This window comes from Manis pentadactyla, chromosome 11, assembly GCF_030020395.1.
Source record: "Manis pentadactyla isolate mManPen7 chromosome 11, mManPen7.hap1, whole genome shotgun sequence".
Taxonomy (NCBI): Eukaryota; Metazoa; Chordata; class Mammalia; order Pholidota; family Manidae; genus Manis; species Manis pentadactyla.
The window spans coordinates 112,277,699-112,301,200 of record NC_080029.1 but is presented as its reverse complement, the minus strand read 5'-3'; the positions used below and the strand labels follow the sequence as shown (position 1 = coordinate 112,301,200).

Sequence of the window (23,502 nt, the reverse complement as noted above, 5' to 3'; positions counted from 1 at the left end):
CTTGAGAAGAATGTGTATCTTGCTGCTTTTGGCTGTAGAGTTCTATAGATGTCTGTTAAGTCCATGTGTTCTAGTGTGTTGTTCAGTGCCTCTGTGTCCTGACTTATTTTCTGTTTGGCAGACCTGTCCTTTGGAGTGAGTGGTGTGAAGTCTCCTAGAACAAATGTGTTGCATTCTATTTCCTCCTTTAATTCTGTTTGTATTTGTTTCACTTATATTGGTGCTCCTGTATTGATTGGGTGCATATATATTTATAATGGTTATATCCTCTTGTTGGACTGACCTCTTTATCATATGTAATGTTCTTCTTTATCTCTTGTTACTTTCTTTGTTTTGAAGTCTATTTTGTCTGATACCAGTACTGCTACACCTGCTTTTTTCTCCCTATTGTTTGTATGAAATATGTTTTTCCATCCCTTGACTTTTAGTCTGTGCATGCCTTTGGGTTTGAGGTGAGTCTCTTGAAAGCAGCATATAGATGGGTCTTGCTTTTTTATCCATTCTATCACTCTGTGCCTTTTGATTGGTGCATTCAGTCCATTTACATTTAGGGTGATTATTGAAAGATATGTACTTATTGCCATTGCAGGCTTTAGATTCATGGTTACCAAAGGTTCAAGGTTAGCTTCTTTACTATCTGTCTAACTTAACTCGCTTATTAAACTATTATAAGCACAGTCTGATGATTCTTCATTTCTCTCCCTTCTTATTCCTCCTCCTCCATTCTTTGTATGTTAGGTGTTTTATTCTGTGTTCTTTTGTGTTTCCTTTGACTGCTTTTACGAGTAGTTTATTTTTTGCCTTTAGTTAGTATTTGTTTGGTCTGCTTTCTTTGTTGTGATTTTATTTTCTCTGGTGACATCTATTCAGCCTTAGGAGTGCTTCCATCTAGAGCAGTCCCTCTAAAATACCGTTAGAGGTCGTTTGTGGGAGACAAATTCCCTTAACTTTTGCTTGTCTGGGAATTGTTTAATCCCTCCTTCTTATTTAAATGATAATTGTGCTGGATACAGTGTTCTTGGTTCAAGGCCCTTCTGTTTCATTGCATTAAATATATCATGCCATTCTCTTCTGGCCTGTAAGGTTTCTGTTGAGAAGTCTGATGATAGCCTGATGGGTTTTCCTTTGTAGGTGAACTTTTTTTCTCTCTCTAGCTGCCTTTAATACTCTGTCCTTGTGTTTGATCTTTGCCATTTTAATTATTATGTGTCTTGGTATTGTCCTCCTTAGTTCCCTGTGTTGTGAGTTCTGTGGGCCTCCATGGTCTGAGAGACTATTTCCTCCCCCAGTTTGGGGAAGTTTTCAGCAATTATTTCTTCAGTCACTTTTTATCCCTTTTTCTCTCTCTTCTTCAGGTACCCCTATAATGTGGATATTGTTCCATTTTGATTGGTCACACAGTTCTCTTAATATTCTTTCATTCCTGGAGATCCTTTTCTCTCTCTGTGTCAGCTTCTCTGTGTTCCTGTTCTCTGATTTCTGTTCCATTAACGGCCTCTTGCATCTCATCCTGTATGCTCTTTAGTCCTTCCAGAGATTTTCTCTTTTCTCCCTCTCAACTTTATCCTTTAACTCTTGCATATTTCTCTGCGGATCCATCAGCATGGTTATGACCTTTATTTTGAATTCTTTTTCGGGGAGATTGGTTAAGTCTATCTCCCCAGGCCTCTCTCGGGGGTTTCTGGGTAATTCTGGACTAGACCACATCCTTCTGCCTTTTCGTGGTGATAGAGGTGGCTGTAGGAAGGTAGCACGTGTGTCAGCTGGGAGATCAAAGTCCTTAACTGCTTGCTGGTCACCTTGCCCTTCTCTGCTGCCTGTGTCGGTTACCCGCACTCCTGGAGCAGCCACCAGGTTAGTCCCCTAAGCTGCTGTGGGCGGGGTCTCTGTCAGGGTAGCACAGAGCCCTGCGGGGAGTGGCAGGCACGCCAGGTGTGCTCTCCTGCAAGAGCCGCGCCCCTGCCAGCAGCTGCGTGCTGGTGGTGGCCTTTGGTCTGGCCCGGCAGGTGTGCACTGGGAGGAGATTCTGGGCAGCTGCTGGGGGTGCAGCTGCTCCTGGGCCGCTCCGCTGCCACCGCCGGCTCACAGGGGCTGCTCCTAGGCCACTCGGCCACCATTGCCGGTTCACACCGGCTGGTCCCGGGCCCCTCTGGCGCCGCCGCCGGTGCGCGCTGCCACTCTCCCGCTACTGGGCCGGTGTGTTGGGGTCCACGCCAGCCAGAGGAACCAGTAGCAGGCTGCTTATTGCCGTGAGGGGCTTCAGAGCTGTGCTGCCACCCATGGGTAGGGCACCTAGCATTCTCTGGGATTCCCACCTGCTGGTCTGATGGGACAGGACGATTTCATCCAGCTGTGAGGTCCCTGTCCCTTTAAGACTTTCAAAAAGCACTCGCTTTTCTTTTGTCCCTGTGGAGCCGGTTGCGAGGACCTGCTTGCAGCTTTTGCTTTTCTGTTTCTCTAATATCCGGCACCCTGTGTTACCGTGTGTCTGTGCTCCTGGCGCAGATTACTAGACCTGGCTGTTTAGCAATCCTGGGCTTTCACTCCTTCCCCACTCCGTCTCGTTTCTTCCCGCTGGGGAGTTGGGGTGGTGAAGGGTGCTTGGGTCCCGCTGGGCCGTGGCTTGTATCTTACCCCCTTCATGTGATGCTGAGTTCTCGCAGATGTAGATGTAGCCTGGCTGTTGTACTGTATCCACTGGTCTCTCTTTTAGGCATAGTTGTATTTGTTGTATTTTTAAAAATATGTTTTTGGGAGATTTCCACTGAACTACTCATGCCGCCATCTTGGCCTGTACATGTGATTTTATAACCTACTGTTTTCACTCAACGATATGATTTCCTTAATGAATATACCTACATATCATTTTCAATGATGGCATAATATCCGATGGTATTATGTACCATAGTTCATTTAATCCCTTCCTGTGGTACATTTGGATTGATTTCAACTTTTACAACTGTAAACAACGCTGGGATGGGCATCTTGCAGAGTCATCTTTATGGAGTTGGTTTCTAGAAATGTCTGTGGGAATTGCCAGTGAACGTTGATACATTGGCCAATGCCCCTCGTCTCTATCTTCTTATACTCCCACCCACAATACTGAAGACTGACTGCGGCAGACAGGTATAATTTGCAGATGGAAGAGAGGGATGGGAGCTGAGATATGGTGCTGCAGGTACAAAGCCCAGATTAGGCTACAGAGAAGTGGGAAAGGAAAGCGCATATTTGGAGTCAGTTCCCAAGAGGGTGTCAGCATTGTTGTGAAGGACTCCAAAATAAATGGGGAAGGGGAGCTGGGTTCCTCTCACAGGAGGCTGTGAGTGCCAGGTGGCAGAGTCTACAATTGGAGGTCATATTTAGAGCCCACATTACTGGGGGACCCGAGTCATAAAGATGTACTACCTCAAAGACTTTACTGTTTGGCAGAGAGAGCCAACATTAAATCACACAACTCGTATCATAAGACATTGGCAGACAAGGTGCACCTCATCCCAGGGGCCAGAAGACACAGATGAACTGTCCTCATCCATTTCTGACTCTCAGTTCAGGCTGGCTTCTACCCACAAGTGGAACAGAGAATCTTATCCAGTGTCTCTGAAAACAAAACGTTCAGTTCAGGCATGTGCCAATTTCAGCAAAGGTGTGTCCTTCTTTGCTCCAGGAGGGAACCATCATCCCCTTCCTTCTCATTACCCCTCGGCTGCTGAGATGTGGTGGGGAAAATCCTACCATCCTGGGGCCTGATGCCCCTCAAAATCCATGGTCTTCAATCCCCTGTGGGCTCTAAGCACACAGCAGACGACACTCTTTTCTTTGCCATTCTCTCAACCACTTCCTGGCCCCAATCCTTAGCAGATTTTCATTATCTCCTCTCCCTTTTTAAAGTTTGATCTGCAAAGGCATTCTTTATTTTCTTTAGGGTTCCTACCCACAGGTGCATTACGAATGAAAATCTTCTGGCAAAAGTTCAGTTACGAATACCCATGTGTAAGCCACACTTGCACTCATTTCTATTCTCTCATTTGTGTCATGGAATACTTACACTGGAGGTTGGGGTCCCACCAGCTCTAAGTCCTCATTTTTAGGACTTGGGGGGGCCCAGAGATTCTTGGGGGAAATAAGTCAGGAGGAAGCAGGGAAAGTCTACCTGTATTTCCACACCTTTTCTTCACACCTCTCTACACTTCTCCCCATACCACTTGATTCAAACTAGGTAAACAAGATATCTCTATCTGAGGACATTATGGAGCAGGAGACCTTGACTCTCTGCTCCCCCTCACCCCCACTTTCTTAACTGCAGCTCAGCCACAAGGCACTCTGCTCTGCTACTTGTTTACATTTGCTCCCAGACATGGCTCTCATGACTATTCCCTTTCTCTCCTCTGAATTTTATTAACATGCTAAGTGTGACCCACCTTTAAGTAAAACAAAGTCTCCCTTCACCCTTATCTCCCCCACAGCCTCCCTTCCCATTCATAGGAGCCTCTCATATGACATGTCAACACTCACTGTCCCCACTGTTCCCCTCCCACCTGCTCTAGACCTATTTGGCCTCCTATATTGTCGGGGTCTTGAAAGGCCTCACTGTCTATCCCGAAACCTAAGACAGAAACCTGCAGTTCATGCTACTCATCAAATGTTGACCAGAGCCCATTACTTTCACGTCCACCTCTTCAACCTCTCCGAGCACCAGCCCCATTACTGCTGCCCTCCTGAGGGACAGGCCTGGCTGCTCTCCTTGCCTCCAGCCTCTCACCTTCTGATAAGTCTAAATCACAAGTGTGACCGTGTGATTTTCTGTTTAAGCTCCCCACATGTCCAGGGTAATGTTCAAAGTGCTTCACAAGTCACAACAGCACTGTGTGTGATTGTGCCCCCAATGTGATACCAAGCCACTTGCATTACCCTCGATGTGCCCACTGCCTACTGCTAGGAGACAGGGCATCTACCTCTCTCTCAATATTTCTATACCTTTATCTATCCCCATTTCCTTGCTTTGTCTGCCACAAATCAGGAAGTAACCAGTAGTGATGAGCACACTTGGCATCCAGATCTTGGTTTCTAAATAAAATCCTCCATTAAAAGGGATCAAGTGTCCCTGGAGACATGGCTGATCCAGGGCTGGGGCAAGAAGGATACAAGTTAAGCCTGGAACATCTTGTTACATCAGAAAGTATGGAAGTGTTCAAAAAACGAAGGGGACATGTTAAAAAGACACATGAGTTTGCTAGAAATCTGAGATGGATTGAGAATCAAAATACATCAAAGCAATGGTTTGCAACCTTGAGTAAAACAGAAATCCATTCATCCATATTGATAACAAGTAGATTAACAAATAGGGGGAAAAGATGCACTGCACTTTCTTCGAAGTAGAATGCCGACCAGTAAGTGTAAAAAGCTAGAGTTAAAAATCACATTGGATAAGGAACAAAATATTTACATGACTTCCAAATATCTCCCTACAAATTACTGGTTATTACAAAGGGGAAGGCATAAATTTAAATGGAGGAACCTGGTAGACATCAACTTGACCAAGTGATCAGAGCTGACTTCAGCATTAATGGGATAATCAACATCATATGCTGATTTAGGACGCCCTGAGGACTGTCACTTCTATGATATTCCTGCCACATAGCAAAACCCTAATCTTGTCATGTGGAACCATGAGTCCAATCCAGATTGAGGAACATTCTACAAAATACCTGGCCTCTATTCTTAAAATATGCCAGGCTACTGAAAGGCAAAGAAAGACTAAGGACCTCTTCTGGATTAAGGGAGACACATATAGTCAGTGTTACATTATGGAGACAACTGACAAAATGTAAATAAGGACTATAAGTTAGATAACAGTATTATATCAGTGCTAACCTTTCTGATTTTGACAACTGTATTTATGGTATTAAGTTAAAGAGAATGTCCTTGCTCTTAAGGAAATGCATTAAGTTTTGCGGGTAAAGGAGCCCAATATCCATAACTTAAATGGTTCAGAAAATACAAGATATAAATAGAAAACAAACAATACATCATGAAGTAAATAGGGTAACATGTAAACACTTGGTAAATTTGGGTAAAGGATATACGGGAGTTCTTTATGATATTCCTGTAACTTTTCTGTAAGACTGAAATTATGTTAGAATTTTAAAAGTTACCAAACAAATCAAGAATCCAACAAGGGATGAGTCAGAATCATGGTACAGTCACTCCATGGAGCCTCACAATTACAGAGGCTTACAAATAAAATGTGTGAAGTTATATAACAATATAGAAAAAATGCTTCTATACAGTGTTCAAAGATAAAAGCAGGACACAGAATACTTTAAGTGTGTATTATTACAACTACGCCAAAGCAAGCATGTAAGGAAGACCGGAAGTATAAAATCAAAAGTGGTAATAAGGACACTGGAAGATAAGGAGAGACTGAGAGACTTTTTCCAAAAGTATCAACTTGTTGAGAAAAATCCTTGTCAGCAAATGGCAGGGCCAAGGGTCCACAGGACTCGGTGGTGTTCCTGCATTTTCTTGCCTCGGGCTGCCTGGCCCAAAACTTCATCCTCACTGAAGAGAACAGAGCAGGTCTGGAGGGTCTGAGGCAGGACCTGGGGGGCACAGAGCTGGGAGTGGGAGGCCCCCGGGGCAGGCATCCGCCAGCCCTGCCCAACAGAGCAGCTCTGCAGTCCTCTCTGACCAGGAAGCTAAAGCCTGTGGGCCCAGCTGAGGGGATGCCCCGCGACAGTGCATCCAGGGCTTGGGCCTCCCTGCCAGGCCAGCACAAAGGCCCCTCTGAACACTCCCGGTGTGTGCTGACAGCCCTAGGGGCCCCTTGCTGGCCCTCTCGCTCCTGGGCACAGATAGTTAAGCTTCTTGGAAACTCTAACAGGTTTAGGACCTCCTGGATGATCTTATCGAGAGGCAGGAGTGCCTGGCTCTGTTGTCCATGGGGAAAAAGTGTTAAGTCTTTATCAGGGCTTTACATTTTTAACACAAACCAGTACAGAAAGGATCATTTTGATGGGTGGCAAAAAGAAGTTCAGAAAACTTTGCTATCAGAAGGCAAGACTCAGAGAGCTCTGGGCAGCTTAGGGAAACAGGGTAGGAATAAAAGATTAAGTCCTCCTCTTTCACAGAAGAATCGGTTTTGCTCCTCTTATTCTAAGAGATGTCTTTAAAATTCCTTCCCTAAAGAAGAAGGAATAAGAATGACATAGATTAAGAGACCCTCAGAACAGGCAGCTGAGGTGGAGAATAAGGAACTCAGACCCACAGGACGCAGCAGCAAAGGCTCGTGGACTCCTGGGGAGAGAAACACTGTGCCCAGGGAACTCCATGGCTAGGAGTACCCAGACCTGCTTCCCCAATGCTCCCCAGCCTAAAGCAAAAAGCACCACCATTCTGAGTCATGTGACCTGATTTTAAAATATTTTATTACATAATCTTTTCATGGCACCATCAGGAGTAACAGAAAACGTTATTCCCAGTTCCTAACCACATCCCGAAAAATATACATTTCTATTTATATATTTATATCAATACTCCACCCCGTCCCATAATCCCACCACCTATTGTAGGTCTTTTGCTTAAAGCAAGAAACTATTCTCTCAGGTAAGAAAATATATATGGAAGCTAAATGAAGTAATGGTAATTAGAGTGAGTAGGGTTAGCTTGATCATGGGGGCCAGGAGGAAGGGAAGTCCAGGCTAGGCAGGGTGCGTCACTGGGGTCCAGGAGAGGTGGAGGACAGTGTATAAAAAGGCAGCGTCAGGCAGGGGGACTCTGGTGTCCTTGGTCCATTAGGAGATGGCTTTTGCCTCAGGAAGGAAGGCTTCCCAGTACTTTGCCAGCTGCAAAGAATTGGGGACAATAAGCAAGTTCCTCCTTCTAGTGGCAGAACTGAGCCTGGGAGGGGATCAAGCACGGGGCCAGAGCACTCCAAGGGCCTCAGTCACCCCAGGGGAGGCCTGAGGAGCTGAGATAGCTAGGCTGAGAGCAGTCCCTGGGACAGCCTGGCACACCGGCCGCACTGCCCTTCCCTCTCTCTAGACCTGGGGGAAGCTTCAGGGGCAAGGGCCATCTCTGAAGACAGTCCACGTTCTGCTCTGAAGTTCCCCTATGAGGATCACAGCTTTGTCCAGCTCAGTGAGCACATCACAGTGGGGGGCACTGCCCCACACACTGACTGGGGCCTCAGCCTCAGGAGGGTTAGGTGGTATCACAGGGTTACAAGGAGAGGAGAGCTGGGGTTGTCCTTATAACTCACTACAGGATGAAGGCAATACTGCTTAGTAAAAGACTCTATTGACTGCTCCCTGTTAGGGCAACAGCGCCTACTTTCAATTACTGATTACAGCAAGGCCAGCCCGTGTCCTGTCACCAATGCCATAAGTAGGCAGCTGACCCCTGGAGCAGACAGTGGAGGACGAAATCATGCATAACGTACGTACCTGCTGCTGTGAATACAGGAGTGTCTCAAGGTACTTGATCACGTGGTTTTTGAAGTCCTTGGATTTCTCTTTCTACAGGAGATAAGATTCTACACTGACCATCCAGACAGTTGCTCTTTCACCTCTTGATAGGATGGTGGTGTTTATTGCTGACCAAGGCTAAGTACAGCCTCAGAAAAGTAGAGCCAGCAGCTGGCATAGCTACAATTTCCAGCCAAACAGCCCCTAGCAAGGCTTTGCAAGGCTCTCTTGCATGGTGGGGGGTAGTGGAGGAGAAAGGACAGGGGACCAGAGGGTGCATGACAGCTGCAAGCTGTTTGTGTCTAACTGCTCTAGTCCAGCAACAAGTGCAGGACAGCTACTTTGCCTCGGGAACAAACACTAGCGCACACACAGGCCACACCACTTGTTCACAACTACCAAGTCACTGGCACCCCTGTCTGTCTCCCTCAGCAATACCTGTGGGCAAAACCAGCCCCAGCACTACACCAGGCACCACACACTCATGAGAAATTAGGATCTGCCATTTCACCTCAAATCGTATGACTTCTTTTCGGACCACAGTTGAAATCCTTTCGAAGTCCCTTTCATACTGAGTCACCCGAGACTCCCACTGGGAAGAAAAAGGAAAGAAAGGACCATTTAATATTACGGTAGTAATTCTATGTGAGAACACAACTGGTCACATCTGCCTGTCCCTCTGGGTAAGATCAGACACCACATGGAGAGTCGGCATGTAAGTCAGGGTCCAGCAGAAGGCCACCTTCCGGGCTGGCTGGAAAAGATGCGTGTGCCCAGGCCAAGCTGGTCTCTAAGAAAGCTCTGGTGTACATGCTCACCAGCAGGGCTGGCAGCCCCCAAGAACGGAATTCAGTTCTCATGAGGGGTTATATCTGAATCACCTTGGAACCTTCCAAAGGCCTGTCCCACACACTCTGATTTGGCAAGTCTAGGTGGAATGGGAAAAGAGGAGGACCAGACCTTAAGGCAAGCCTGGCTTCTTTCTGAGGCTACTCTAGCAGCCACCATGCTTTAGACTCAATCACCTCTCTTGCCTGCTATGGGGCTCCAAGCATCTGGGTGGGATGGGACCCAGGAGAACACCCCTGCTGGGCTGCCTTGGGGGCCTCACCTCTACAATCTCGTCCTTAGCCTGCTGCAGCTTGTCAGGCTTGCTGGCCCACAGCAGGCGAGCCTCAGCCTCTCGCTTCTTCTGCAGTGTGGCTTGAGCATCCTGCCAGCGCTGCCAGGTCTTCATGCGCTGGTCGAAGGCAGCCTGTGGGGGTCAGGGGTTGGGGAAGAGCACGACCAGCCCTTCAGGAGCTCTGGCTTTCCTGCGTGGGGCAGGGAAGGGCGGGGCTCTCCAGCAGCTGTGCTAGGGAAGGGCTGAGCGAGGGCAGGTCTGCAGCCACAGTTAGTGCCCAGCTGGAAGCTGAATGTGGAAAAGGCACAAGCTTGGGCGCTAAGAGTCCTCTCCAAGCCTCCAGATGGTCAGCGCCATGCTGCTTCATGCTACTCCCAAGCCTAGATGGCTGGAGCACAGCAGGTGACGTGATGCCGGTGCCCAGTACTATGGCTTCTGAACTGCCTCCCTGAGGCCAGTTAATTAACAGGTCTACACACTTTTCCTGAGTGTCTGCCAAGAACTAGAATACATGGGGAATGAAACACATGGTCTTGCTTTCATGGAGCTTATAAGCTAACAGAAAAGGCCAACATTATGTTAATAATCACCAATAAATAATTACAAGTATGCAGAGTACGGAGAAAACAGAAAGGTACTATAGTGAAACTGGGACCTAGCTTAGCCTGGGAGATTATCAGGGAAGAGGAACCTAAGGAAGCAAACTTTGAACTAACACCCAAACAGTATAAGAATTACAACTTGAATGCCAAGAGGCGAATGTAGCTTAACAGATCTTTGAATCAACCCTGGAAGCCACCACAGGGACATAGTGCTTTCATGCCACACATATACTCAACCGCTCTAGGCTCTCCAGGCCCCCAAGAAGCCTCCTGAAGTCCACTTGCCGGTTTTCCTGGTTTCCAGTCCCTGACCGCAGTCAACATTCCCAGAGGACAGCTGCTGGCCTAACCACACCCTCCCCACATCCACTGGCTTTGGAGGCTTCAAGAGGGAGCCTGGATGAACAGCTGTGTCTGGGCCAGCCTCCCAGCCCTGCTCCACTTAACTCCCCTCCCTGCAAAAGTTCCCTGGATGTTTTCTAGGCCTCCTCAGTCAAGGTTTTCATCAAAACTTGAATCTCAGGGAGTGAAATGTCACCAAATTTATCTTCCTCAGTATTGTGGCTGCTGCTCACCTGCAATTTCTTAACATCTCAGTGTCAAAGAATTAGGTAAAAGGTGACCTCATAATCCAAGTACACTCAAGCCTAAACCCCTGAGCTAATTTACAGTGGTATTAACATTAACTATTAATAATAGCTATTAATTAATAGATCTGAGTTCAGGGAAGAGAGGCAAAGAAACATCTGCTCATCTCTCCAACGAACTGCCAGCTCATCATGATGAGAAGGGCAGGTGAAGGGCCTCTGAGAAAAGATCAGCTCACAGTTCTGTGCTCTAAGTTCTGCATGCTAACCCAGCGCCAGCCCGTGGAGCTCTAGGCTGGATCTCCCTCATCCCTGTCCTCATAGGCTAACCCTGCCTGGGGGCTCATACTGAAGAGCTGTGCTCCCCAGAAACCCCAAATAATGTTCCTCTCTGAAAGCTTCCCCAGAGAGAGCTCTTCCCTGGATGACTCTCCAGTCCATGTAGTCTGACCAGTTCTAAGAATTCCAAAGCAGGTTATTTTTCCAGCCTCTTATCACTCTAGAGTTTGCTGCAAACCAAAGAGCAAAGGGAGAGGACAATGAGCAGTCTCACGGGCGATACAAAGCAACTCTCCCTCGGAGGAAATCACAGCCCTGGGAGCAGCTCAGCTCTTAACACAGGAGCTCCCTGGTAGGGGAGGCACTCAGGCTGGGGAGGCGGGGTGCCTCCGGTCCAACTCAAGAGGCTCATACATCCTGGTCCCAAGCTGGATCAGCAGCAGGCTCAGGCCCTTACAGGGCAGGCACCAGGCTCCCTCTCGGCTCTTCCCTGTCTCAGGCAGGCCATGCGAGAGCTAATACCATTGCCCAGTGAGGCTTCCTTGGCCACTTTGAAAGGTCATAGGAAACCAGACTGCCCTGGTCACCAGGAGAAAAGGTAAAGTGCTTGACCCAAGAGGCAGGCTGCAGCATGGTTACCAATGTGGTCAGCACAGCACACAAAGAGCCCTGGTGACAAGCCTATTCAGCCCCCTGGCCACAATCCACCATGCAACACCAAGCTGGTTCTGTCAAGTTACCTGACTGCCCACATGGAAGGAACAAGTGGAAGCCAGCAAGAGCTCCTGCCAGAGCACAGCCGCCGCTTACTGCTAAAGAGGCAAAGACCAAAGGCCTGAGGACGTGACTGCTCCAGGGGGCCAAGACAGCAGGTCTGCAGTCAGCCTTGCTTCAAGAAAGGAGCACAGAGGACACTATCCAGCTCTGACAGTAAGGACGGGCCTATTTGGAAACTCGAGTGGCCATGTCTCCAAAGGCATTTAAAAACCTGGCTGTGGGCCTTAATTATGACTCAGTGAAAGCTAGCTAACAGTTAACGTGGACTTCCTGATTCACAGGATACCTTCTCCCTTTAGAGTCGGAAAAGTTACACCTATTTTGAGCATAAAGGATGCAACTTTCTTGGGAAGTGGAAGAGCAAAGGAAAAACAAATTAAATCAAGAGGAGGCGAAAGAGGAAAGGAAACAAGCTTACACGGACTATGGCCAAGAGGCGAATGTAGTCACTCAGGAGCTCGGCAAGGAGGAAGAAGTCATTGGTGGCCTGTTCCTGGTGGAGCTGCTCAATTTTTTCTTCTACCTCAGCCAGTTGGGAGAGTGCCCGTGACAATGCTGTGTTGTCCTCGGAGCTCCCGAGCATGGCTAGACTCTTTGCAAACTGGGCTGTGTTCAGCGCTAGCTCTGGAAGGAGGAAGACAGCAGAGGCCTCTGTTCTCACAAGGAAGAGACAAGTCGGCTGGCATTACACGGCACATAGCAATGCCACCCCGTGCATATCTTGCAACGGTGGGCTCTACAACTATGTACAGAACTGTATACAGCCAATTGTATTCAGAAAGTGAGGGGAATGCAGCTTGGCCACATGAGCAGGGAGAGGCACCTGCTGCCTGTCTTAAGTTTCAGTAGGTTAGGCCTACCAGGAAGCAGCAGCTCCAGGATTCCTGGGGAACCAGGGACAAGTTTACACCAACAGGCCATAGGAATGACTCTGATTTGTCGTAAAGCTCATGGTAAGTAGCCCGTCTGTAGGGGAGAGAATGAATGCATGTGCACACTGCATAGTGTTGCATGTTCTAGAGCAGGACCACCTTTTTCTGTGAAGGGCCAGACTTTGTGGGCCACATATGGCCTCACTCCCACTTTTTTTTTCCATTCATTGTTTAAAAATGTAAAAACCACTCCTAGTTCACAGCAATAGGCCCAGGGCTGGATCTGGGCCATGGGCTGGGCCATATTTTGCCAACTGTTACACAGGCCTCAGTCTAATTTTTTTCTGCCTGTTTAGACTTCTGATTCTCAGCATGTTTAAGGCAGAGAAGGAAAGCATTCAAACTTGGCAAATTTCACTAACTCTTATGCATATCTCACCAAAGAAACCTGAAGAATGGTTAGGAGACATATATGGTTTCCCTGCATCTACATATTGCCCATTTGACCATGTAGCTAAAACATGTGACATCACTTTGGATATAAGCCACCAACTCAAGTCATACCAACAGAAGCCCATGCCCAGATCAAGCTGTATCTGGGATAGCTTCCCTGCACCTTCCCAGGTAGGCAGTACAATGCCCACAGTGGCTGAGTCATTTCCTGCTAGGAGATGCAGGGCATATCTTTTCGATCAGAACATCAGGGACCAAGGTGGGCTCAGAATTACAACTTGAATGGCTGAGAGGCTTGGGAACAGCATGCCCTCCCATCTCCAGCTAACTGGAGACATCAGTTTCCCTCAGCTCCAAGTGCATTTCAGAGGTTGTTACCTTTCCTATGGTTGACTAGAGTTTCTACAACAGCATGCAGTTTCCGTAAGCGCTGCTCCTCACACTCTACTTCCTGGAGCTTCTCCTCAAACCACTGAAACACACAAGCCCAGAGCTTTAATGGAGGTTACTCTTAAAGATGGAGAGTAGTCTTTCCTTAGTAGTTTTTTTAAAAAAATGGACAGAATTATTTTTAAAAGAACATCTCTAATCTCTGAAAGCTCAGGACTCCTCAGGGCCTCTGACCCATAAGCCTGAGGAGGTAGGAGAAGCCGAGAGGCACAGGGCTACTCACAATATCAGATTCATTCATCTTGATGGTCATTTTGCTGACCGCATCTGTGGCTCTGTTGAACATCTTGAGAAGACCAGCACCACTCAGTGTCTGGGTGCCCACGGCACGTGGCAGCTACAAGACCAAGAAGGTGGGGATGGCAAGTTATCTGCTGCCCCTATTTTGGGTTCAGAAGAATTAGTATCCATCAGATGGTAGGCACAAAACTTGCCAAACAAATTAAACAGATCTTTTCCAAAGGCAATTAGGTAAATCTGTTAATAAGTGTATATATACAGAAAGAAAAACCAAAAGACCATGTTAAACAGAATCAGCGACATTTTCAGCTTCTGATATTGTGTGAAGAAAGAAAGTGGAGTGTAAGTTTTATGTGGCTAGTTGACCTCATGTTGAGATTGCCCACTCAGGCATGAGCTGCCTAAATACCACTGTGTTTTTGTTGAAAGTCAAAAGTTCCTTTGGATTAGCATACTCTGCACACAGCAAAATTTAAGGTCTTCAGAGACTCGGAAGTTGTGCTGTGATCCTGTTTGGACTTTCCTAAGTGAACAAAGGTCCAAGGACAGGAGCATTTTCATTCAGACTGAGGCTATTTTCAGGGATGATCGAGTTACCAAACCATGCATACCAAATATTTAGAAATAATTTGATTGGTTCAGTCTTATCACTACTTTCTTAAGGAATGGAAGGGATATGGAAGCATCTACAATATATGTAGCGGACCATGGTGAAAATAGGTTTTAGTGCTTATGACTCTCAGGGCAATAGTTCTCAACTAAGGGCCATTTTGCCCTATAGGGGCCATCTGGCCATGTCTGGAGAAAATTTTGGTTGTTCAAACTGGGAAGGAAGGACTACTGGCATCTAGTGGACAGAGGCCAAGGATGCTGCTAAACTTACAAAGCAGGAGAGCCCCCTACAACAAAGAATGACCCAGCCCCAAATGTCAGCAGTATCACTAGCTAAGCCCTGTTTCAGTGGTATGAAGTAGGGATGAGGGGGTGAAATGGACTTAGGAATCCCAGAGGAAGACTTAATAGACTTAAAGCATTAGACAGAAAAATTTTAATTAAAAAATTGCACTGGGGTTGGGGGGCAACAAACATAGACTAAGTACTATTTTCTCTATTAGAGCAAGATACAGTATATGTGAATTTAAGAAAAATTTTAAAATGGAAAAATAAATACAAAAGGAGAGTCCTACTCTGTCATTTTCTTCCTTCTAGTTTTCTTTCCTGTAACACTGTTTTATTCTAGTGTTCCTTTTTATTTGTAATGACTAACATGTTTCTACAGCTGCATTTATATGCTGTTTCATGTTTCACTTTTTAATTCTCTTAAGATATACTTCAAACGAATATATATACTTTCTGTATACTTCCTATTTATGATAAGACTAAAGTATTTGTTGTTTTGGTATGTTTTACTTTATTCTTCAATTGTTAGCAATTGGGCTGGCTCCAATTTTTCACAATCATGAATAGCCTACACATAGCCTGCAAAAAGACTGTCCACTTGAATCAACACTTTTGCTACATGGCAGTTCCGTGGTCTGTGCTAACTGCTTTTGAACCAACACCCCCCCAGCTCCTGACACAAAATAAGCATTCAATTTGAGCCAAGCAGTAATCTTTGAAAGACACGCCAAGGACTTTCCAGATAGATCACTGTGTTGATCCAGTAAGACAAAACTAGGTTGCAGTTTGACCTCCACACCCAGTTGCTTTTGACTACAGGCAGAACTTGTTTAATATCAAAGGATGAAAAATACTTGCCACTCTTGGGAGCTTATAAACTAGAAAATAGTCTGGTACTAAGTGGCTATGTGCATGGTAAGTACTCAATTATTTGTTGAACGAACTAGTTTCATTTCAGCAGGGGCAGGAAGAAATTATAAAATTCAGTTTGTATAAATTTTTTAATTCAGTTCAGCTGTACCTCTTCTTTTTCCAAGAACTCCCTGACATCAGGGTCCTGTAACATGGTAGGATGATTCACAATCCTCTGAAGGTACCTACAGGGTAAGCAGTTATCTGATTAGTCAACCTGGGCCTCACAAGGTTTTGTGTGTCTTAGGTGCTGGCAGGGGTACAGTTATCTTTCATGACTTTAAAATGTCCTCATATAAGGGACTTAAGTATGACTCTGTAAGCACATTCAAGTTCATGTTCCTCACATTTCCAAAAAGGGAAGAAAAATAACTGGTCAGAAAGAGACCTGACAGTCATTCATATCTGATTGTCCAAGAAGAAGAATATGATTGCCTTCTCACTCAGGATCGGGAAAGAAAAGAAGATGGTCTGTTTCTAAGGTGGGAAGGTAAGATACTTAGGAGAGATTACAGATAATATGGGGGTGTGAATCTTTAATCCACTCAAGATTCATCTCTACTAACTCTAGTGAATGTCTCGTAATTCAGGCTAAGTTTTACCCTCTCACCTGTTCTGTTATTCAGGAAAATGGTTGTCTGACACTTACCTTTCTAGAGCAGCCCTCCGTTTCTCAAGAAATTCTGCAGAAGAAGAATCTTCCTTCCCAACTTTTACTTTTGTCATTCCTGGAAAGGAATTTAAAAATCAAGAACAACCATAAATCATCATGAAAAGGATAAACCTGTTAAGAAAAAAAAGCCCACAGGAGCAAAGGCAATGAGAACAACACTGAACACCACAAGCCACTTCTGTGTCATGAACAGGGATGGACAACAGGTTCTTTTCATGAAAGTCCTTGTTTAAACTAGATTCAAAGTGCTGAAGGTTCTAAACTCTGGAACTGGTAGAGTGTATGTTTTCTAAAAGAGAGCCGTGGGCCTCTGAAACAACGACTGAAGGCTGTCCGTCCTCCCTCCCCCATGCTCACCCCCTGCCCGCCCCACCCAATTTAGTATATTTCAATCTGGAGGGAACAGCAGTCATTTAAGATGCCTGGATACCAATACATACACACACTATACACAAAGCTGTGGAAGCTAAAACCAGAGCCTTCTACTGCACCCAAGGAAAGAGAAGATGTCAAAAAATGGTGAGTCTTTGTAGACCTGATGAGATTTATAGGAAATGCTATAATAATTCTTTTCTAACCACAAGATTCCACACCGTTAACAGAAGTAGTCTCGTATACTAAGTAGAAAGTATACTGCAGAAACAATGCAAAAGAAAAAAAAATCCAGGCAGAATTAAAGACCACAGGCTTACCTATTAGGCTCTTCTCAGGTGGAGGAGGAACAATGAAGCCATTCTGAGAGTGTTTCTCTGAAAGCTTTTCATAAAGACCCAGAAAGTCACTAAATCTTCTTTTCACTGCAAACTGTTTATTTCTGAACATTGGTAAGCTCGTCTTGGGAATAGAAAAAACACAAGGCAATTTAATTCCAAAAAAGGGATGCATGAGTATCTTGAGTTATCTGGCTGACATCAAAGCAACCTATTTCCCACACCCTGTCCTTCAGCCACCTGGTAAATAACTCTCCAAGGCTGCGATTCTTAAACTTTTTTGAGCTACAGTCCCCTCTGGCTGTCTGGGAGTCTACAGAGCCCTTCTCAAAATAATGATTTTAAATGCATATTTGGATTACAAAGGCAACTAATTAAACTCAAATACAGTTTCACTCCTAGGTTAGGAACCCCTGCTCTAAAGAAACAGATGTGCAAGTCTAAAGCTAGAATTCTATAGTCACCTACTAACCCATTCATCTTGTACTGACTTATTAAGGGTATTAGCCGCTGCAATTAAGCAGCTAAACTAAAAAAAAAAAACACCTGACTACACAGTGTTTTTAAGGGAGAGGATCAGATGCACTGTCTACACTGTAGACGCTTTAACCTCTAAAGGGTCACAGGATCTAGAACTCACAGGAGGTAGGCCAAGAAGTAGTAGAGACAGTGAAAAGGAGACTTTTTAGTAGAAAAGACTAGTAGGCCTATATCATAATGACAGACCATAATACTCACCAGATAGGCAAAATTTAAGAGGTCGGCCTTGCCAATTGTTGGCAAGGAAGCATATCAATGGGAACTTTTACACACTTCTGATGAGGTATAAATTGGTACAAAGACTTTAAAAAACAGTTTTGTTCCTTTTCTTCAATATCTGCATTTCCTATGACCCAGGGGTGAACTACTTCTGGATATATACCCTACAGAAACTCTTCTGTGTACACTAGAAGACATGTGCAAGAATGTGCAAAGTTCATAATTATGGAAAGTGGAAACATGCCAAACAGTCACAACAGCAAAACAGATAAATATATTATGCTATAATCACACAATGGACTAACTACAGCTACACACACATGGATGGATCTGAGAAACAATGCTGGTAAAGAAAGCACTATTTTCAGCATGATGCCATTTTTATGAAACTCAAGAACAAAGCAAAATAGTATATTGTTTATAGAGATACATAATGTGAAGACTTTTTATAAAGGAAATGAGAGACAACTCAGGAGAGTGGTCACCTCTAAGGTGTGAGGCAGGGATATGACAGGGAGAGACACGCAGGTGGATTCAGTGGTACTCATCTTAAGACTGGTGGTAGGTTCAGGACTTCATTTTTTATGCTTCTTAACCTGCATACAACATTGTGTAAGTTTTGTATGCATTAATAGTATATAAAAAAGGAAGACCAGATCTGAGGGGTAAAAGGTTAGGGAAAGTATTAAAAGAAGCTCCACGTAGGAAACCTCAGAAGAACCAATGATTCTGAAACAAGTGATATAGTTTAGGACAATCTGCCAAACTAGCTCTAAAACACATAGCTCCTAAGAGGAACAAGATTATATCAGATACACCACGTGTCTTAACAAAACTTACAAAGTTTCACACTGAAGTGTTAGCTCTCTGGAAGAAAAGTGGAAAGGCTCAGCTGAGATTACCAAGGGAATCGGGCTTGCTCCATCTTGAATAAACTTGAAGGAAGATGTTGGCAAAGAAACTAAAGAAATACCCAGAAATAATCTGAATGATGGCTTTCTTGGTATAGTCACCCAAGTCTCTTAAAGTGGTCATCAACAGGGTCACTGAAACTTACCTGTGTTGTAACTCTGTAGGCTACGTAGGCATTCATACCATCCCCTGTGGGAGAACAAGAAAGCAAGAGAGGGTTATTCTGTAAACCAAGGCAATACTGTATCTTGCTAACACTTAATCAGGAATCCGAAGCCACCGGGGCCCTGTATAAGAAGGGATACTTTGTTTTATCTCAAGCTGTATATACTATCCTACAATCCAGCTCCTACTTTGCCCCAAGGCCTCTGTGGTACATGTCATGTCCCCATGGATGCTGGCTGGGCCCCAGTTTGTGTGAGACAAGAGAGTCAGCCCCCTGTTCCAAAGCCAGGCTCCATTTATACCCTCCACAAAGCAGCAGTGCATACTGACAATCCGTTGGTTGTTATCATGCCAATATTTGGGCTCGTTACACACATCTGTCTAAAACCAAACAATTCCCTTGCTGTGTAAAGCAGGAGGAGGAGAAGGAAGCAACTGATGTAAAAGGAAACAAGTAGTTCTACCCTAGCTAGCCCTGGGCTCGATTTGCTCTTTCAGAAATACTGTCACAGCCCCCTCCACGGGTGCTGGGGGACACTGACCTCTCTCATCTAGCATGTTCATCCAGAGCAAAGGGTCTGGCAGGAAGACATTTTGGCTGCCTGATATCACACAAAGCCCTCTTCCCTGGAGGAATTCTTCTTCTGAAAAAGCCTTTGACTGTAAACAATTTGGGATTCAAGCAACTGTTTTCCTCTGTGGTTGTGTCCTGACCCAGACCACTCATGGACATAAAGGCACCACTGATGCCCTGAGCACTGAAAACACACACATTAGACTTTAGCCAGACACTGCACTGGCACTGGACTCTGGTGTTTTGGGTTGGTTTTGTTCCTTTCCTCCCCACCCCTCAATTCTTTCCCACACCAAACAGGAATATCTAGGTCAACAATTCCTAGTGGCTTAAGCTTCTGAACTAGTCTTGGGGTGAGGGCTGAGGGGACTACTACTAAGGATGCTTACCACTAACAGAAAAAACAATCTAGATGTACTTTATAGGAAGAACATTCAAAATCTCATTCACAGTTGAATGGTCATGGTCAAATGTCCAAAAAGTCAGCCTCTTCATTTAGAGACTGCATTTCAGGCAAATTAGGCACAAACACACATAAAACATAGTAGCAAAGAAGGATCAGACATCTGCCTGTGTATCAGCTGCTTTTACTGAGGCAATGTGTGAGAGAAGAGACATACTTCTTACATGCTCTGTACATACAGAGCTCATAAAATATGGAAATGGGTCATATAGCAGCTTTAAATTTATATTAATTTCCTAAATAATATCCTAAGTAATTGAAGATGACATATGCAAACTACCAAGGCTCTAAAAAGCACATCCCAGTAGAAGTAGGATTCTAATTTATTTAGATGTGTGTGGGGATGAGAAGCACATGTTCAATAAACAGCCCACACAAACAGAATGTGTTGTTATAAAGATCAGGCCTTGAATATGAAAATGCTCTGAGCAGCCCAGTTCTTGGCATCACCATGACTAAGAATACAGACTATGGTGTAAGGGGAGGAAGGCTTACCACCAAAAGTGATGTGTTTAAATAAATCTGATCCATGGGATGTTTAAATTAGTGTTATGGGTTGAATTGTGTCCCCCTGAAAGACATGTTCAAAGTCCTAACCCCCAGTACCTTAGAATGTGCTCTTATTTGCAACAGGGTCTTAATAGAAGCAATCAAGTGAAAATGAGGTCAGTGTGGGCCCTAATTCAGTACGACTGGTATTCTTATAAAAAAGGGAACTCTCGACATAGAGACAGACACCTAGAGGGAAGATAATGTGAAGATACCCTGGGAGAATGCCACATAACAATGAAGGCAGAGAGTGGAGTGATGCACGTGCAAACTACGGAACACGTGAGACCGCCAGAAGCCAGGGAAGATGCACCAACAGTCCTTCCCTAGTGCCTTCAGAGCGGGGCATGGCCTTGCTGACACCACGATTCCAGACTTCGGGCATCCAGAACTCTGAGAGAACCTATTTCTGTTGTTTAAAGTCACCCCATTTGTGGTACTTTGTTACAGAAGCCCCAGGAAATGAATACACTCCTTCCCTTCTCCTGGTACAAACATCATGATTTTTAAATATTAAAACAATTAGTATTACTTATAATTTATCTTACTTTACCAAGGATTTAAAGCAGCTAATAACTAGCTTAAAATCAATGTGCTTATAGAATAGGCATAAATAGAGAGGGAAGACAGAATCCTAAACATGTGATCCAAAATTCTGGTCCACATTGTGACCTTACAGTAAAGCCATATTTTACTTATTGGTCCTCAATTGCCTCTACTCCTGGATAAGGGAACAGTGTAAGATGTTCATAAACATCCTACCAGTGCAACATCTAGGGAGAGTTTAACAACAAACCACTTTGGCATGAAGTCTAACTAGACTTTATAAATTCCTGCTCCTAGTTCAGCATAGACTAAAAGTTGGAGATTACATTTTTCTCTTAACCATATACTCACTGCCCCTGTTAGACCAAGGTTCTTTACTACCTCTTCTGTCAGGACTATCCCTGGCACAAGGCAACTTGAGGCCTGTTGCTCTCTGCTCACTAATAGTTTTCGTAAGTTTGGGACACAGGAAGGCTATTCAGAAAATCCAAGTTCTTGCCAAAGTTAAGTATTGCTTTTTGAAAATCATTTGACTAAAATTCAACCTGGGTCCTTCAGTCTTTACCAATGAAAGAGAAATGCAGACTTCCCTACCTCAACAGGATATCAAGAGTACATGATAAATGATATATAACAAGAATTCTAAACTTTGTGAGGGAAAAATAAATTCAGTAGCCCCAAATTTTACAGGGTGTTTTTTTAAGGTGCTTAAATAGAACTTATGCTCTCAAAAGAGAATAAAATTGTCTCATCAACTCTGTGTGAAAAGGCACTACGTGAATTTTTAAAAAGGGATTCTTATAATATTTGATGCTTCTGTTTTTTCTTCCTAAAGCCAAGAAAAGCCTAAATAAAGTACTGGGTAACTGCTGTTTTTGGCCTTAGAAGTATAGCAAGGAGTTTAATTTTACAGGAAAGATATGATGAAACACTTCACATTGGCTAGTTCAACCCTGGTGGTAACCATCTAGAAATCAGCTAAGTATGGTTTCACAGTCACATCCTACTACCACCAGGAGCCCCAAGTACACTTACCTATCTTCTCAGGATCAGTTACACCAACTGTCAAATCAAATTGGTCATCCTGTTCTTCTTCTTCTAGCTTTTAAGATAAATCACAGCAATTTGTATAAAAAAGGCTATAAACTTCACCCTCCATTAACCTTCTATCAGTATAATATCATTAAGATACATCCTACATTTCAGTGTTCAGCTCTGCCCATTCCCAACCCCCCTCAATGAACCAACTTCTACAGTTTTATGCTGTAGCCCGCTCAAAGGTATTCATTATGTTTGTTTTCTTGAAACCTTATTTGACCATAATGAATAATTATGAGATTTTGGAAGACTTGCCCCTGTCAGGCTGAGGAGACTACACTCTTGAATATGGGAGCTTCAGACACTAAATATCATTGGTGACCACTGAAAGCCTCTGTAATATCTTCTGGGCAATAGATATTCTGCCCAAGAAAGAGTTCTTTATTGGATTCCAGCTCTTCATTAACCATAAAGGTCTTCTTCAAGAATCATAAATGTTTTTTCAAGGTTCATACTCAACTCAACTTCAGACTGGCAGCACAGTCCTAAAACTCCAAAAGAAACAAGACCAACAGCACAAATTCTCACCTCTTCATAGCTTGGTTGGGGCTTAGAAGAATTTGTGGCTTCCTGCGGAGGAAGAGAAATGAGCGTTTTGGCCAGAGCCTTCTGATTATTTTGTGTGCTGTCCAGGGATAGCTCCACTGTGGCATCTAAAAACAATCGATATTTTATAACGAAGGTCAGTAATGGGTCTCTGATGGCTTAAACTTCAGTTCTACAGGCTAAGAGGCAAAAATGATAGCAATGACTCTCAATACTAAATTTCTTAGACTAAGAGAGTAAGAGCCAAGAAATTTTTACATGGAAGAAGGGGAGTATGGTAGGTAAGTGTTCATCTAGCACAAGCTTAGTAGAGCAACCCCTCTCATTTCCAAATACAACTACTTGGCTACTCTCTCCTACCTAGAATTTAGGTAAGGATCAAGCAAAAACACTACACAGCTGAATTAAGTGTGACATTTATTTTATTCTTAGGAACATACTTATAAAGCCTTACATGAACCCTATTTACTATGTTATAATTATTTGTAAAAGAAGAATAATTCAGTTGTCTGCTTTACAAGACAATGTGACAGAAGAGGCGGGTATACTGACAGCAAAAAGTGACATCAAAGGAAGTCAGAAAACCCGTCAGCTAGGAAAAGAGGACCCAGGGCCAGACACAGTGACACGAGGGAGAAGGCACTGGTCGCCACACCTCAGGATGGCTCTGTTGTTTTAGCACAATTTAAGAATTATTCACAATTATAGTTTCAGATCATCTTGCAAAGATTAAGTTATGCTTAATATATGCTGCCAAAAGGACATAATATATGTGTGACATCTGAAAATCATTCTAATCAAAATATTTAAAACAATAGTGCTTAAGAGCTGCCTTTGTGTATCTGACAAA

General features: G+C 44.3%; 1 protein-coding gene across 5 annotated transcripts in view; it reads right to left on the bottom strand.

Moving 5' to 3' along the window:
* The window catches only part of SNX1 (sorting nexin 1), a 54,641-nt gene that overhangs the window by 7,646 nt on the left and 23,493 nt on the right, over positions 1-23,502 (bottom strand). For 2 of the 5 annotated variants that reach the window (XM_057488877.1, XM_057488878.1), the window contains exons 3-14: positions 22,635-22,759; positions 22,044-22,110; positions 18,857-18,900; positions 17,023-17,164; positions 16,307-16,385; positions 15,767-15,842; positions 13,829-13,942; positions 13,534-13,648; positions 12,249-12,454; positions 9,574-9,717; positions 8,974-9,054; positions 8,442-8,513 (exon numbers count right to left, since the gene is read on the bottom strand). In XM_057488877.1, coding sequence (XP_057344860.1) covers positions 8,442-8,513; positions 8,974-9,054; positions 9,574-9,717; positions 12,249-12,454; positions 13,534-13,648; positions 13,829-13,942; positions 15,767-15,842; positions 16,307-16,385; positions 17,023-17,164; positions 18,857-18,900; positions 22,044-22,110; positions 22,635-22,759 — 1,265 coding nt within the window. Of the gene's footprint in view, positions 1-7,404; positions 7,842-8,441; positions 8,514-8,973; positions 9,055-9,573; positions 9,718-12,248; positions 12,455-13,533; positions 13,649-13,828; positions 13,943-15,766; positions 15,843-16,306; positions 16,386-17,022; positions 17,165-18,856; positions 18,901-22,043; positions 22,111-22,634; positions 22,760-23,502 lie in introns of those variants that run through there. The other 3 variants (XM_057488879.1, XM_036892071.2, XM_036892069.2) reach the window with 3 other exon arrangements.